The sequence below is a fragment of the Microcaecilia unicolor genome, chromosome 9 (assembly GCF_901765095.1).
Source record: "Microcaecilia unicolor chromosome 9, aMicUni1.1, whole genome shotgun sequence".
NCBI classification, from domain to species: domain Eukaryota; kingdom Metazoa; phylum Chordata; class Amphibia; order Gymnophiona; family Siphonopidae; genus Microcaecilia; species Microcaecilia unicolor.
In genome coordinates, this window is record NC_044039.1 from 211,470,972 (window position 1) to 211,489,519 (window position 18,548).

Below are 18,548 nucleotides of genomic sequence, written 5' to 3' on the forward strand. Positions count from 1 at the left end.
CTGTGGGGAACCGTGTCAAAAGCTTTGCTGAAATCTAAGTAGACTACGTTTATAGCACATCCATGAATCAATTCTCCGGTCACCCAGTCAGAATTCAATGAGATTCGTTTGGTAAAACCATGTTGTCTTGGATCTTGCAACTTACTGGCTTCCAGGAAATTCACTATCCTTTCCTTCAGCAGCGCTTCCATTACTTTTCCAATAACCGAAGTGAGGCTTACCAGCCTGTAGTTTCCAGCTTCTTCCCTATCACCACTTTTGTGAAGAGAGACCACATCCGCTCTTCTCCAATCCCACGGAACCTCTCCCGTCTCCAAGGATTTTGTAAACAAATCTTTAAGAGGACCCGCCAGAACCTCTCTAAGCTCCCTCAATATCCTGGGGTGGATCCCGTCCGGTCCCATGGCTTTGTCCACCTTTAGATTTTCAAGTTGTTCATACACACTCTCTTCTGTGAACATTTCTATATCCACTCCATTCTCATATGTACTTTTGCCAGTCAATCGTGGTCCTTCTCCAGGATTTTCTTCTGTGAATCTGTGTATCTGTTTATATATGAAAACAAATCTTTCTAAATAAACAAAAGCAAGAGAAAAGGGAAATGGATATGGTTATCCAAGCAAGTGGTTGAAAAAAATAAAGGCAAAAGAAGTGGCATTCAAGAAATATAGAAGAACACATCAAAACGACCACAGAAAAAAATTATCAGATAAAACGTTTAGAAACAGAGGGAAATATGGCCAGTAGTAGCGCAGATAGAAAAAAAAATGGCTTAAGATGTAAAAAGAGGTGCCAAGTTTTTTCAGATATATTGGGAAAAGGAGGCAGGCTGAGAGCCATATGTGGAGAATGATAAGGAGAAAACATACATGCTAAACAAATACTTCTGGTCACCGTTAATGGAGGAAAATCCTGGAGAAGGACTGCGGTCAACTGCCAAGGGAATATATGGCAATGGAGTGGATATTGCACTGTTCATGGAAGAAAGTGTTTATGAACAATTTGAAAAACTAAAAGTAGATGAAGCTATGGGGCCGGATGGCTTCCAAGAACATCAAGAGAATTCGGTGAAATCCTGGCGAGACCTCGTAAGGATTTATTTAATAGATCTGTGGAAATAGTAGAGGTTCCGTGGGATTGGAGAGAAGCAGGGGCAGGGAAGTAGTGGGAAACCATAGGCCAGTAAGCCTCGTTTCAGTGGTTGGAGACTTGATGGAGACTTCTGAAGGAAAGGATATTGAACTTCCTAGAATCCAATGGGTTGCAAGATCCGAGGCAACATGGTTTTGCAAAGTTCAAATCTGCAAATATTTAATACCTTTACTGAATACATTTTTATACCATTTTCCTGGTAATAAGTCACAAACGCTGCCGTTGCTGCCTGTTATGATAAGGGAATTGCAAGAACTTGAGAGTTAGAGAGTTAATTTGATAAAATGGGAATACTTAATACACTAGAAAAGGAGGAGGTGGCACGTTTGCAGACTACTTCATTGGTTTACAATAAAAAAAACAATTGCAAGAAATAATAGAGGAATGTGGTAGCCATGTTAGTCCACTCTTAAGGTTATCAATAGAAATCAAACAAAATAAAACATGGAAAAGAAAATAAGATGATACCTTTTTTATAGGACATAACTTAAATGTATTAAGTTATGTCCAATAAAAAAGGTATCATCTTATTTTCTTTTCCATGTTTTATTTTGTTTGATTTCTATTGATAAGAAATAATAGGAATGGAAGAGGGGAAGGGTAATCTGTAGAGATAATTACATTAAAATAACATAGAAGTAAAGGTACTCTAAGTATAGGTTCCAGCCCCCCCCCCCCCCCAAGCATACACATTGGAGCTGATTTAACTAACTGATTTAACTAAGATATATGGCTGTAGCTATGGGAAAATTTATTACAGAGATACAAAGGGATTTGTAGCAGTGGCATGGGAGTTATTTGTTCTGCTCAGAGAGAGTAGCAGCAGTTAAAATGAATGTGCTACCTTTCTGCTGTATTTGCTTCAGGCCCTGCCCATAACACTTCCCAGGGAGGATTTAAATAAATTGCAGAGGGAAATAAATAAATCTGTTGTGTGTGGACTGAAGAGGCCAAGGGTGGCAAAAGAGGTTTTGTATAGTAGTAAGGTGGGAGGGGGGATGGCCTTACCTAATTGCAGACTGTATTCGGCAGACCAGATGAAGCACATGCTGGATTAGGAACTGGGGGGGGGGGGATAGGCGGTTGGAAGCTGGCAGTAAGGATGGAACTGGAGTGATAGCAGAAATACTACTACTACTTATCATTTCTATAGCGCTACTAGACGTACGCAGCGCTGTACACTTGAATATGAACTGAAATAGTTTCCGTAGGTCTCAGAGGGAAGGTATTGCGTGAGGTAAATGTTCAACTAATTTACCATTCATTTAATGGGAGTCTTGGGGTGGGGGAAGATGAAAAGGATGAAAGGTCTTCAGGATGAGCTATTACGGAGAAGAAACCTTTATGGGAGGAAGGGAGCAAGGGGTATTTTTGAGAGATGGGCCCAAAAAGGTTTGCACAGGCTCTTTCAGATGGTGGGGGAAGATGGTTTTTTAAAGTTTGGTGAATTGGAAGAGGAGTGTGGATTAAGGTCGGAGGAATTTCTAGCAGTCTAGGCAAATCCTCATATTGGGGAATAAAAAAGGGACCAGACTCAAGCAGCCTTGAGCACAAGATGGAGGAAAGATTTTTGGAAAGTGAAGTCTGTCGTCACCTTTCAATTAAACTTTGCAAGAAAAGCCTTTGGGGGCAATTCTATAACAGGACACCTCCATTTTAAGCACTCCAGTGATACTCTGGAAGGACCAGTTCCATTACAGAATACTAGATTAAATTTGCGCGGCCATTTATGTCATGTGAAAGGCAGGCGTAAATGGCTGCTCCTAAATGTGCCATGCTATGGATAAGATTTGGTAAACGAGTACCAAAGAAATGCATGCTAAGCACTATTCTATAAATGGCACTCCGAGTTGGGCATCTTCTGTACAATAGCGCATAGTGCCAGGATCCACACCCAATCTTTGGACACAGTCTTCGTGCCTAAATTAGACATGGACCCCCCCCCCCCCCATTATGTAATACTATGCCAATCTTTAGTTAGTGCCCTTGACCCTCCCATGGCCACGTCCCCTTTTCAGTTACACACAAAAGTTTTTTCGAACACATCTTTATAGGATTGCGCCTAGCAAGGTGAACGTGTAAACCCAAATTGTTGCCATTAACGCCAATAATTGATAGTGCCCAATTATTGGCGCAAATTGACTTGTTAATTAAATTGCACACTCAATTGTCATTTAATTAACAAGCCGATTAACGCCAATAAGTGGGCACTAACAATTATTGGCATCGGCAACAATTTGGATTTACACACTCATCTTGCTAGGTGCATTTTTGAGCACCATTTATAGAATTTGAAGATATGCGCTTAACCTGTAGTAAACTGGAGACACGCCCATGCCCCTCCCACATGTACACAACCTTGCACTTATGCAACTACCTTATAGAATAGTGAATGGTGCAGTTATTGTAAGTGCTGCTTTTCTGTGCACTTACACATGCAAGATGTGCATAACTGCAAGTGCCTAGTTATAGAATTACCCGTTTTCTGTTCACCACAAATACATACGCCTTTCCTCGCCATTTCATTTGACGGAATACACTTTTTAGTTGCTTTATTGTTGTATGTACAACTAACATCTGTTCTTAGCTTTTCTAATTGCTAATCCTTGCTTGCCTTTTTTTTTTTTACTTTTTGTCTCTGCTTCTTTTTTTTTTTTGCTTCCCATGAAGGCAAGGGATAGTCAGGTAAGTAGCAAACTCTTTTCCAAATAGGTGCATTGTTTTCATTGTGTCAGTCCTGCACTGTAGTTTATCATGGACAAACGGAACATAAGGAATATTGCCTATTGCACATACCTCAGACCAAGAAAGCACTTTAATTCAAAGAAAGGATCTCCTGTATCACCCAGGCTGGGGACATGGCAGCCCTAAAAATGTATCACATTTCATTAAGGCAGTTGAATACATGCAAATGAAAGGCTTATTTTATCCTGTTTTGATTCTAAAGTAATGAATATAAATAAAATAAAACAAACAACAACAAAAAAAAGAGCATACCTTATTCCGCTGAAAAAGTATCATCTTAATACATTTTTTGACTACCATTCAAAGGCAATAGCTTTTTCTCCAGGTCACAATCCAGCTTATTTTCGAAAGAGAAGGACGCCCATCTTTTGACACAAATCGGGAGACGGGCGTCCTTGTCCCGCGGGCGCACAAATTGGTATAATCGAAAGCCGATTTTGGGCACCCCCAACTGCAGTCCATCGCGGGGACGACCAAAGTTCACGGGGGCGTGTTGGAGGCATAGCAAAGTCGGGACTGGGGCTTGTTTATCGGCCGAGGACAGATGGGCGTCCTCGGCCGATAATGGAAAAAAGAAGGGCATCCCTGGCAAGAATTTGGTCCACTTTATTTGGTCCCTTATTTTTAGGTCCAAGTCCCAAAAAAGTGCCCGAACTGTCCAGATGACCACCGGAGGGAATCGGGGATGACCTCCCCTTACTCCCCCAGTGGTCACTAACCCCCTCCCACCCTCAAAAACTTTTTTTGCCAGCCTCTATGCCAGCCTCAAATGTCATACTCCAGTCCATCGCAGCAGTAGGCAGGTCCATGGAGCAGTTTTAGTGGGTGCAAAGTGGACTTCAGGCAGGCGGACCCAGGCCCATCCCCCCCCCCCCCACCTATTACACTTGTGTTGGAAAATGTGAGCCCTTCAAAACCAAACCGAAACCCACTGTACTCACATGTAGGTGCCCCCCTTCACCCCTTAGAGCTATGGTAGTGGTGGATAGTTGTGGGGAGTGGGTTTTGGGGGGCTCAGCACCGAAGGTAAGGGAGCCATGTACCTGGGAGCAATTTGTGAAGTCCACTGCAGTGCCCCCTAGGGTGCCCGGTTGGTGTCCTGGCATGTGAGGGGGACCAGTGCACTACGAATCTTGGCCCCTCCCACGAGCAAATGCCTTGGATTTGGTCGTATTTGAGATGGATGCCCTCGGTTTCCATTATCGGCGAAAACCGAGGGCGCCCATCTCTAACGCCGGTGATCTCAGCATTTAGGTCGACCATCTCTAATGTCGACCTAAATGTTGAGATTTGGGCGTCCCCAACTGTATTCTCGAAATGAAAGATGGATGCCCATCTCGTTTTGAAAATACGGGTTGCCCGCCTCTTCACGGGGACGCCCTTGGAGATGGGCGCCCATAGAGATGGGCGTCCCCATTCGAAAATGCTCCTCAATGTGTTTTTTCCCTTTATATATTCTGATATTTGTCATCTTTTGCTCATTTCTGACCCTAAGAAGAAGGGTATTGCCTTCAAAGATAGAAACATATTAAGTTAGTCTAATAAAAATAGTATCATCTTATCTTCTTTTTCTGTTTGGGTTTATTGTTTGTTTTATTTCTGTTCATTACCTATAAAACTGAACTAATGCAGCTACCACACCATTATATTCTGAAAGAAAATCCTGTGTAGTATTGACGGAGCTTGATTTTTTCATGGCTTTATATTAAGTACCAGAAGGGAAGTCGTGTAGCTCACTATCCAGCTCATTTTCGAAAGGGATCGCCGGCGATCTTCCGACACAAATTGGGAGATCGCTGGCAATCTCCTGATCCCGGCCAAATCGATATTATCGAAAGCCGATTTTGGCCGGCCCCAACTGTTTTCTCATCGCGGCACCGGCCAACCTTCAAGGGGGTGTGTTGGGAGGGAAGCAAAGGGGGGCGGGGTGTGGTTACGAGATGGCCGGCTTCACCTTATAATGAAAAAAAATGGCCGGCTCGAACGAGCATTTCACTGGCTGGACTTAGTCCATGTATTTTTAGGACCAAGTCTGAAAAAAGTGCCCCGACTGACCACCGGAGGGAAGCGGGGATCACCTTCCCTTACTCCCCCAGTGGTCACCAACCCCCTCCCACCCAAAAAAAAAAACCTAAAACTTTTTTTGCCAGCCTGACATGTCATACCCAGCTCCTTGACAGCAGTATGCAGGTCCCTGAAGCAGTTTTTAGTGGGTGCACTGCACTTCAGGCAGGTGGACCCAGGCCCATTCCCCCCCCCCCCCCCCCACCTGTTCCACTTGTGGTGGTTAATGTTGAGCCCTCCAAACCCCCCCAAAACCCACTGTACCCACATGTAGGTGCCCCTCTTCACCCCTTAGGGCTATGGTAATGGTGTAGAGGTGTGCGGAGTGGGATTTGGGGGGGCTCAGCACACAAGATAAGGGTGCTATGCACCTGGAAGCTGTTTGGGTTTTTTTTAAATAATTTTTTGAAGTGTCCCCTAGGGTGCCCGGTTGGTATCCTGCCATGTCAGGGGGCCAGTGCACTACAAATCCTGGCTCCTCCCAAGCCCAAATGCCTTCCCTTTCCTCCACTCCATCCATGTCCAGCATTTCTCCTGCCCTCCCCTCCATCCATCCATGTCCTGCAACTCTCCTGTCCTCCCCTCCCATCCATGTCCAGCAATTCTCCTCTGCCCCTCCATCCCATCCATGTCCAGCGATTTTCCTTTGCCCCTATCCTATTATCCCCTCCCATCCATGTCCAGCGATTCTCCTCTCTCCCCTTCCCTTTTCTCCCATCCATGTCCAGCGATTCTCCCCTGCCCTCCCATGTCCAGCGATTCTCCTTTGCCCCCATCCTTCCCTTCCATCCCATCCATGTGAAGTAACTTGCTCCAGCCTCCACCTGCTCCCCTTTTCAGCCCCCGAGGTCCAGTTCCAACCCCAGCGCCGAATCATCTGCCCGCCCTCAGCTCCCCGATAGCCCTCCTTTCCTTCCTTCCGCATCTCTGCATTTAAATCTTTTATTTTTACCTCAAGTCTTGGAGGCAGTGAAAGCAGCAGGCTCTGCTTGCCTCCAGCCTTCCCTTCCCTTTCAGTGTCCTGCCTTCTTCTGATGTATTTCCTGTTTCCGCAAGGGCGGGACACTGAGAGGGAAGGGAAGGCTGGAGGCGAACCGAGCCTGCTGCTTTCACTGCCTCCGAGACTTGAGGTAAAAATAAAAGATTTAAACGCAGAGATGCGGAAGGAAGGAAAGGAGGGCTATCGGGGAGCTGAGGGCGGGCAGGTGAGCTAGCGCTGGGAGTCTGTGACCCAGCAGCTTGGGGGGGCGGGGGGGGGGCGGAGGAGAGGCAAGCCGGCTCGCACTCCCAGAACAACCAGCTCACAAGATGCCAAAAAATTTAACAACCGGCTCTTGCGAGCCAGTGCGAGCCTGCTCCAGCACACCACTGGTAGTAAGTGTCACTGAATATAACCAGTTAGTGTTTTTTACTGTCTTAACACACACAGAGTCAGCTGCTGCATATAATGGACAATGCATTTGTGTTTTGTTTTGTTTTCTCTGAAAATTTAGACCTATGCTAGAAAACATTTCTCTAGCAAGGAAGCATAGCAAACAAAGACAGACATATATGCAACGTTTGTGAAACAAGAGACAGACAGGGTGGATTAAAGGCGATCAGTCTTTATCCACCCAACACACACAAATACTGACATTGAAAGGAACTCAGCAAAGAATGTGGAGAGATTTTTTTTTTTTTTACTGTCTTAAGCCATTTAACCAGCCAGGAACTGTTTCTGCCCAGTTACATCACTTTGAATATCGACCTCTCTGTGACAAGCCATGTGCAAGAGTAATCTTATTCAGTGGAGTGAATGATCTGTGCATTCCTATCTTTCTACAATAATGCTTGACACCAATGGCAAATGCAAAAGGCTTTATCATCAATCACAATGGGCGACATTTTTTCTTTTAAAACTTCCTAAAACATTTTTATTGAAAATATCTTCAAGAATGCTAACATGGTGAGAACAGGATTCAGAATTGTTATTACATTGTCAGACATTATTGATTTTTGCAACTCCATGAGGTCTCTAAGTATTCATTTAGCATTTTATTTATTTATTTGGATTTTCCTCAACCTTTTCAGTAGTAACTCAAGGTGAGTTACATTCAGGTACACTGGGTATTATTTTCACCTTCATACACAGTGAGGACACTCATTTCCTACTATAATACTCATTAATAGTGAAACTGATCAAACTGGCATCCTGTTCAGTAGGCAATAATTCTTTAGCCAAATGTGTTCTGGTGATCTGCCAGTAGATGGCAGTCTTCTTCCTGTGTATACGTGGTTTTTGTTTTGCATGAAGAGGGATGAGGGATGCCTGTCTGATAACAGCTCTCTTTAATGATGAAAGCTGAAAAAATACAGCTCCCTATAGGGACAGCTTAAGCTCCAGAGAGGGTTTAAATGTATCTGCAAATGGCTGACGTGACCTCTGATGGCAGCCTCTTGGAGTCTTGATACTACACAAATACCACAAGCTGCTGCAAAAGGTTATAGCAGTGATTTCCAGAAAGGGAATCGGACGATATACTGCCTTTCTGTGGGTTTTGCAGTGAGGGAATGGGACGATATACTGCCTTTCTGTGGTTTTTGCAACTACATTCAAAGCAGTTTATATAATATATACAGGTACTTATTTGTACCTAGGGCAATGGAAGGTTAGGTGACTTGCCCAATGGGAATCAAACCCAGTTCCCCAGGATCAAAGTCTACTGCACTAACCACTAGGCTACTCCTCCAATTACCCCCAGGTATTCGGTGCCGGTGTCCAGACGTTAAAAAAATTGCTGATCACTGCTGGCTGAATATCAGCTGGTTTACGTGTACACACTATTGGGTAAAACCCCTCTTATAAAATTACCCTACGCACATACGGCAGTATAGTTTTAGAGCTTCAGCTACATCCTCTATTCTTCGTATTGAAAAAACAACCTTTCTCATCAGATAGGCACAAGACTTGTACCCCCCCCCCCCCCCCCCCCCCCCCCCCACTGCCTGTGGAGATAATTTTATAAAGCATTTGCAGTGTGTGTAGGTTGTTTTGTAGGCTGTTATAAGATTGCACAGGGATGTATACAGGTAAAACGGATGTGTCCACTTTTATATGATATGAGCGTAGTTCTTCCTTGGGGCAGAGGTGGCATTGTGATGTACACATCTTCAGAGAAGGCGTTCTTTTGTGCATGAGGATTTAGGTACGACTGGGACTTGTAGTGCCTGTTTAATAAAGGCACATATGCACCTGTGCTGCCTGTACAAAATAACTTCCACATAATTTCTCTCACTAGAAAAATTGTATATATATATTTTTATCAGACCTTCAGAGGTGTTACTCAGGAGTTATTTGAACTCTGCTGAGATGTTCACACCGTGCTCTTCATGGGTCCAAAATTATCCCAGTTTTCAGTTCCCCATGTCAGCTTTAAGATGGGTATCAAGTCTTCATCTTATTTTGGAAAGTCCATATATTTATTTATTTATTAGGGTTTATTTAGTGCCTCTATGAAGGAATTCACTCAAGGCGGTGTACAAAAAGAATAAGTCAACCATAAGCAATAGACAATTACAGCAGTAAAAATATTCAGATATCAATAAAAAAGATGGTATAGTATGCTATGTTACAATGTCAACACAATATGTAATAAAACATGTTAATAGACAGTATAGGGTGTAAGCAAAGATAGATAAGTTGTAAATCTAAAAAAGTATTTTATATATAAAACTTGAAGATAAAATTGAGCATAAATATTTATCATAAGAAAATTGGGATAATTTTGGACCCATGAAGAGCATAGTGGGTAAATCTCAGCAGAGTTCAAATAACTCATGAGTAACACGTTTGAAAGTCCAATAAAATAAAAAGATCATATAAATTTTCTAGTGAGAGAATACATGTGGAAGTTAATAGAGCTCTCCCAGACTTCAACTTTTTTGCTATATTAATACCTCATGAGGTTCTTCTGTCTATATAAATGTTTTAATAGAGATTTATATTGAAAAAAAAATATTTGCCAATTACTATAAGAGCCTTTACAAAAAAATGAGACTTTACACGACATAGACATAATTGAAATCTTATCACTTGACTGATCAACCTCCTTACCACTAATGAATAAGCATAACCACTTCAATCTCTATGTCGAATATGGTCTCTCCATAGTCGATGACCTAAAGAATGATACAACCCAATTTCGTACTCAGGAACGTTCATGTATTACTATAATTTATTCTTCCAATTTCTTACTCAGGAATTTTCATGTATTACCATAATTTATTCTTCCTTAACATATATATGCACATGATATATATCTATACCATGATCTGTTCACGTATGTTATGTTACGTGTATGTTACCATGTATGTATGCAACTTAACACATTACCATTTGTACATTCTGTTACCCGGAAATGGCAACCGCTATTACTGCAAATGTAAGCCACATTGAGCCTGCAAATTGTTGGGAAAATGTGGGATACAAATGCTAAAAATAAATAAATAGTTATAAAATAAGCACCTTTTTGGAACTTTGTCTTAAGTGGATTTTTATAACAATACACCCTTTGTGCCACTCTTGCACAACGACTTGAATTCCCTCCCAACAGGGCCGTGAATGACTTTTCTACAGCATTCCCAGTACTGTCCATGGGCCATCAGGCAGACCTCTTTCTGACTTTTAACAAGGTTTTTCTTATACTGGCAATCTTGTATATATAATCATTTTCTTTCTCTTACCTGCTGCTGACTAGAGGTTCCAGGTAATTCTTTTCTTTTCATGTCTTAAGCATTCTCCCCCCAGATTCTATAGAGGTCGCCAAAATTTGCATGCCAAATTTTGGGTGCGATCCTGAGATGTGCGCACAACATAATTACTTAGGGAGCCGTTTTACTAAGCTGCGCTAAAAGGTGGCCTGCGCTATTACTGTGGGTTTCCCATGCGCTGAGGCCACCTTTTAACATGGGGGTAAAATGGCCGATTTTTGTATATCGGCAATAATGGCTACACGCTAATTTTTCTATTAGCGCGTGAGTCCTTAACTCACCTGCTTTCTAGGCAGTAAGGGCTCATGCACTAATCACATGCTAATGGGTTAGCACATGGCAATGTCCACACGCTAACTCATTAGCACTGAATACGCCCACTCTCTACCCCCCCCCCCCCAAATACGCCCCCAGCAATAAAAAATAAAATGTATTTTTTAGCACATGGGAAGCATGCACACATGCCTAAACTACCACGGGATGCCTCAGCGTGCCCTGCGTTAGGCGTTTTTAACCTGCGGTAAGCACGTCTTAGTCTTTCAGCTTAGTAAGAGGGCTCCTTAGTGAGCCAATTAATACCAATTATTGGCATTAAAATTGGCAATTATTTGAATTTACGCACGCTTCTGCCTTCACGCTATCCTATAAAATTCCACACTGAAATTGTCTCATGCACAACCCCAAAGGGGGCATGGGCTGTCAGGGGCATTTCCATAATTTAGTTGCAATGTTGTAGAATTTTGGGGTTGCATGCCAGATTTGCACCTGGTTTCACTTGGTGTAAGTCTGCACGCCCAAAGTTGGTCACGGGAATTGTCACTAAGTGCTATTCTATAAAGGGCGCTTGGCATGGAGTACTCTTTATAGTATGCAATTTCAGTGCATATCTTTCCTGCATCTGTCAGCACTGTTTACTGAATCCAGCCCTCTGTTTGTTCGTCTTACCATCATCTGTCATACGCAATTACTGGGTTGTCTGCAGTCTTAGGGCTGCTTAGGCCTCAGTTTACTGGTCTTCAGAATGTTCCAGTTGTATGTCAGTGTGTACATCGTATCACCATTGCATCATTGCCCGCTTGACATTATTGACCTGAACGACCAACCTTTCTAGCTGTGTTTTTCCCATTTTCCTTGCAAAACTGATCAGCTAGTGTTTGAACCAGATACAGTTCCTAAGGAAGGTCACACTCATATAAGGCAATAACTTTCAGTGGAGAGTAATTTATTTCTTTTGAGTTTTCTTCACGTAAGAGACTGTTTAAACTTTTATTTAAAGGGAGACCTAAGAGACTGAATGGAAAATGTGAGAGCGAATGGGATGGTAACTCAGAACCTGGCTGTAGAAGTTGCCGTGCTTGTTTTAAGGACTCTAAGAATCACAAATTCTTTTCAAATAAAGGGTATGCAGTTCTTTTCAGAGCTGAAGAACGTTTGAGGGAAATCACGAGGCCTTTCTTATACAGCCAGTACTAGTTTACCTTGTTTAAGCACAACTGCAAGCTTATGCTTTCTACAAATGTTGCAAAGGGAGCTCATTTTAGACCTAAGGGTCCTGTTAGTTAAAGAGCAACAATTTTTTGCACCTGCTACATGTTAAAAGCAAACATTAATGTGTGTTAAGTGCCAAGACCGCTTGCTAACTGTTGAGGGAGTGCCCAGCATGTACCCATGGAGTTACTACACAGAAAATTTCTTTACCATGTATTCAGTTAGTACAGATGCACTTACCCTGGATTCTATAAAGAGCGCCAAAATTTAGGCACCTAATTAGTTAATTAACAATAAATTATTGGAGTTAATTGGCATGCGGCCATCTGCTCTACACTCTGTCCTATAACATGCATGCCTAAATTTCATAGTGTGCAATTCCAAAGGGGGTGTGGCCATGGGAGGGGCATTCAGATTTATAGAATACCTGCATTTGCATACCTAATTTTCATCAGTTGGATGCAGGCATTTACAGCAGCCTTTGACAGGTGGCTGACGCCCAAAGTTAGGTTGAGAATTGTGCCGAGCACAGCGCCTGTTACAAAATACTATCTTAGCACAGATCATAATGGCACCTAACTTTGGTTAAGAATTCAAGAAATTTGGAAGGTAAAACACTAGTATATTAATAAGGTCAATAAAAATGTTTACCACAATCTAACTGGAACATGGTTAAGTTACTATAAATAAAAAATATCTCTCTATATAAAACTCACCTCCAACGTTCTAATGAAGCCGGAAGCTGTAGTTGTGTAGATCGCTGTTTGCCCATGAGTGTCTGCCCCGCCCTCGTGTCACAACGCACCTAGAGATTCAATAGGTTCAAGAGGATGATTCATAGTCTTTTACCCTCTCTCAGATTGGCCTAGCAGAGTGGGAAGCTCTGGATTTTATGCTCAAGAGAACCATCATGTTGGGTAGGCTGTATTATTTGCTGCAGGAGGACCTGGATAGGCTGCTGGTGTTTCCTGAGGTAGACACCTTACTTTCTGCAGAGACAAGACACTGTTGGCAAATCTGACTCTGTCTGCTGTACCCTTGGACCCTCAGTTGGTGCCCACTATTGGCTGAAGCTGATATAATGGATCTGGTATTACGTTTCCATAATCTTGTACATTAGCATTTACAATATAGAAATAATGAACCTATAACACAAAAAATAACCCATAATATATAACAAAATAAGTAATGGTATTCATTGGAGTTCAGGTCAAGACACACTGCAGGTTACCCATTCGTGTCCTATAACAAAATCTTTCCCCCAAAATTGTACGCTGCCCAATAACTTACTACTAAATAAAATTAAAGTGCACTCAGATCAAAATGTATGATAACATCTGCTAGTTCACAAATATATTTATTCTGGCTGATATACAGAGCAATTTAAGTGGCAGGAGAAGCTCCGGCCTGCTTAAATCACAGTGAGCTGCTCATCTGTCAGTACTCAGTGGCACTAAATCAGGCAGTGCCACTGAATATCACCTCTGACCGCCCATGTTAAAAGTGGGCAGGTCAGGGGCAGTACAAGCTGTCCTAACTTGGCCGTGTTAGGTATGTGGATCCTGGCACTAAATATCGGACGGGGGATTCGAGGTTGGGGGGGTTGTTCGAGGGAGGGGTTCTGAATAGTGGCGAGCTGGAGAGAGGGTGCTTGGAAAGAGGGAGGCTGCTTTGGGGGCTCAGAGGGGGAAGTAAAACAAAATATTGGGACCCACATAAGCTCTGGCACACACTGTGGGACAGATGACAGAGGGTTGATGGTAAATGGAATCCATTCAGAGGAAAGGAAGGTGAGTAGTGGAGTGCCTCGGGTTGGTGCTGGGGCCAATTCATTTGTGAGAGACCTTGCTGAAGACATTACGATACTGTTTCCAATTAGATCTAAACTAGTAGATTTACTACCAGACATCACAAGATGCATGTCTTTTATTGGAGCTTGGCTGGGTAAGAATTTCCTGCAGCTTAATAAAGAAAAGACCATATTTCTGCTGATTGAGAAAGATGAAGTTGATGATGATTTCACACTTATAGGGCTAGATTCTGTATATGGCGGCTGAAAATTCCACACGGAAAAAAAATACGCCTAGGCATATTCTCTAAAGTATGCCAAAATTTTATAGAATGGGCTTAAATTTGCACATGGTATTTATAATATGCCAAGCGCCCCTCTACATGACCAAATTTAGTTGTAGCCATTTATGCCATGTTTTACTTGGTGTAAATCCCAATGCCCAAATTAGGTACAGAGCGGGTGTATTCTATAACAACGCATATAGATTTTAGAAATGCCTACATGATGCTCATGGCCACACCCCCTTTTCAACTATGTGACTTAGAATTTAACACACTACATTACAGAATACAGTTAGTGAGTTGTGCGTGTAAATCTTAATGTCAATTTGTGCTGATAATTGCTTGTTAACATCCAATTCACAGAGCTGATTAGCTAGTTAACCAACTAAGTTACGCACTCTTATAAAATACGCTTCGATTTCCATGTGGAAATTAAGGCACGATATTTAGAATCCCTGGGATAGTGAATAATACAACATACACATTAGAAATATCAAGTAAGATTTTTTTTGGGGGGGGGGGGGGTTCCTCACTGATTGGAAAATGACCTTGATGGAACAAATAAATCATTTGACAAAGTTGTTTTGGGTAATGCAGAAATTGAGAAGAATTAGGGAATATATTAATCGTAGACAGTTTCAGTTGGTAGTTCAGTCTCTAATTTTGAGTAAACTGGATTACTATAATATGGTATATTTGGTGGTGGCTAAAATTCTTTTAAAACGGTTGCAAACTATACAAAACTCACGAAATGTTTCTTCACATATTACTCCATTTTATGTAATGACCCATTGGCTCCCACTCAAGGGCAGAATTATGTTTAAATTAGGTAGTCTAGGTTTCAAAATATTGTATGGAGCTATATCTGGTTTTATATGGGAAGATGCATCTTGTACGACACTCTAAATTTTTAACATTTCCTGGTCCTAAAGGTGACTGTTACTAAAAATTATTTCAGACAATTTTTATGTATCAAGCAGCAACTTTTTGGTTTCACCTTCCAAATGGGTTTAAAGCTTTGTCCAGTTTTGTTAGCTTTAAGAAGATGCTTAAAACGTATCTTTTTAGGAAACATGTTTTGAATACAGTGAATTAGTTATAATTTTGTTGATAAATTCAATGTATGCTCCTAGATGTTTGGTCTAGTTCCCTCTTATTGTTATCCGCTTTGAACTACATTTGGTAGTAGCAGACTATAAGCTTTGTAACTGTATAAGCAGGGGCATTAGAAAAAAGAACTTTGTGAGTTAATATCAAAATTTTGTACTGTATTCGGAAAATGATTGGGAGCCAGTAGTAGTGTTTGAATACAGGCGTAATATGATTGAAACGACATACCAGAAAGGATGCGAATGGCAGTGTTTTGCACCGACTGAAGTTTCTTGGAAAGGGAAATGGGACTTGATATACTGCCTTTCTGAGGTTTTTGCAACTACATTCAAAGCGGTTTACATATATTCAGGTACTTATTTTGTACCTGGGGCAATGGAGGGTTAAGTGACTTGCCCAGAGTCACAAGGAGCTGCAGTGGGAATTGAACTCAATTCCCCAGGATCAAAGTCCACTACACTAACCACTAGGCTACTCCTCCACTGGAAGACCAACATAATCAATATTGCAGTAATCAAGTTTGCTTAATACTAACACATGGAGGAGAGTGGCACAAGCATCATCATCTAAGAATGAATGAAGGCATCGAATAGAGCAGAGAGAACAAAAACATGAGCATACTACAGCAGACATCTGAGGAGTGAATGGCAATTGAGAATCAGTAGTAATTCCTAAATATTTCAGAGAGTCAATTACTTGTACAGGGGAACCTCGAATTAGGGGACTAAGTGATGGGGTTAATGTTGATCTCGTTAACCAAAGTGCCTGAGTTCTGGAGGGATTAAGCACCAAATGGTTCATGGAACGCCATTGGTCAATAGAGTCGAGACATCCCTGCAGAGCAGAAAGACTAGGTGCAATAGGGTCCAGAACAGAAAACAGAAGAATATCATCTACGTAAATGTAAAAACGGAAATCCAGATATTGAATCATAAGAGCCAAAGCAGATAGAAAACTATTATATGTTATATGTTATATGTTATAATGCCGTTGTATCGCTCCATGGTGCGACCGCACCTGGAGTATTGTGTTCAGTACTGGTCTCCGTATCTCAAAAAAGATATAGTAGAATTGGAAAAGGTACAGCGAAGGGCGACGAAAATGATAGTGGGGATGGGACGACTTTCCTATGAAGAGAGGCTGAGAAGGCTAGGGCTTTTCAGCTTGGAGAAGAGACGGCTGAGGGGAGATATGATAGAAGTGTATAAAATAATGAGTGGAATGGATCGGGTGGATGTGAAGCGACTGTTCACGCTATCCAAAAATACTAGGACTAGAGGGCATGAGTTGAAGCTACAGTGTGGTAAATTTAAAACGAATCGGAGAAAATTTTTCTTCACCCAACGTGTAATTAGACTCTGGAATACGTTGCCGGAGAACGTGGTACGGGCGGTTAGCTTGACGGAGTTTAAAAAGGGGTTAGATAGATTCCTAAAGGACAAATCCATAGACCGCTATTAAATGGACTTGGAAAAATTCCGCATTTTTAGGTATAACTTGTCTGGAATGTTTTTACGTTTGGGGAGCGTGCCAGGTGCCCTTGACCTGGATTGGCCACTGTCGGTGACAGGATGCTGGGCTAGATGGACCTTTGGTCTTTCCCAGTATGGCACTACTTATGTACTTATGTACTTATGTACTTATGTACTTATGTACTTATTAAAGAGAAGGGGAGAAAGACTAGAGCCCTGCGAGACACCACTGGGAAGAGTTTAAAAAGAAGAAGTACCATGGGGTGTCTGAACTACAAATTTGCGATCTCCAGAAAAGAAGTGAACTAACAGAGAACTGTTCCAGAGACACCTAGGGAGATGAAGCAAGAGATTAAAGAGGGTGATCCATTAAGTCGAAGGCAGCAGTTAAATCCAGGGGGAAGGAACTTGGCCTTTCTGTGGGTTACAATTAAAGCAGTGTATTATATACAGGTACTTTTTTTTTAACCTGGGGCAATGGAGGGTTAAGTAACTTGCCCAGAGCCATAAAGAGGGGTGGCAGTGGGAATTGAACCCAGTTCCCGAGGTTCTTAGCCCACTGCACTAACCACTAGGCTACTCCTCTATCACATAATCAGTGTAATTTAGAAGAGAGGTGAGTATGGTTTCAGTAGAGTGACCACTTCTAAATGCACATTGTCTGGAATGCAGGAAATTGAAGCAGAGGATGACACGGGCTCCAAATCTGAGTGTGCCAGTGATGCAATCAGCTGTCAAGAAATGTGTAAATGGATGCTGGAGCTAAGAACAAAGTTCAAGTTAATGCAACAAAACTTAAAGGAAATCCTGGGTGATATGAAAAGAGATTGGAAAAATAAGCGTGAATCAAGTGGAAATGGAGGGTAGAGTGGTGCAGTGTGAAGAACATGTGGAGGACCTGTGTTCCTTCTACAAGTTTCAGGGAACTGATATTCAAGCACTGTTGGATCATGTTGAGGAGTTAGAAAACCAGAAGGCACAACATCGAAATTCAGGTGTGGCTTTTAAGGATTGCACTGCGGTTGTTCAAGAGATTGCTCACCATATTCCAAAATCCTTAGCAACCATGCTGATAAAAGTGGACAAGGCAAATAGAACACTTGGCCCTAGGAAAGAAAACCAACCTAAAGACATCATAGCTTGTTTTCATGATTTTAGACTCAAAGAACAAATACCTGGTGAATGCAAGGAAACTAGGATCAGCTCAGTGGAAAACACTAAAGCTGGAAATCTTCCAGGATCTCTCTGCAGTTACCTTACAGAGGCGAAAAATAAGGGCAGACTTGAAAGGCTTAAAAGCAGGGGGGAAGAGAAGAGCCACTGGAGAAGTTGGAGTTGCAGCATAGAATAAGAACCCCAGGACCAAGCATGACCTATGAATTATTACAGCACTCTGCTTGGGAGAGGATCTATAGACTTGTCCACACAGACATTACATGGTAACTACTCTGTGCTCTTAAAAGGTAAATATTCAGCCGGCGGCGGTCAGAGACTTTTTCATCGCCGCCAGCTTTATGCAACGATATTCAATACCAGGCAGTGTCCGGGTACCTGCATTAAATATTCTGGGGGGGAGGGGGGGGACAAAATTCCCCGGGCCCGGCCTCCAAGGAGGGCCCAGCGCCAGGAGTGCCAACAATCACCGTGGTTACAGGAACAAAACTTTTTACTGCCCTGCGGGAACGGTAAAAAGGT

At 42.2% G+C, this 18,548-nt stretch overlaps 1 protein-coding gene across 1 annotated transcript in view; it reads left to right on the plus strand.

Annotated features, from left to right (window-relative positions):
• EML5 (EMAP like 5) overlaps nucleotides 1–18,548 on the plus strand; it is a 388,000-nt gene that overhangs the window by 282,896 nt on the left and 86,556 nt on the right. The window contains exons 29-30 of the mRNA XM_030214976.1: nucleotides 3,823–3,837; nucleotides 10,698–10,706. Of these exons, the coding sequence (XP_030070836.1) occupies nucleotides 3,823–3,837; nucleotides 10,698–10,706 (24 nt within the window). The remainder of the gene's footprint in view (nucleotides 1–3,822; nucleotides 3,838–10,697; nucleotides 10,707–18,548) is intronic.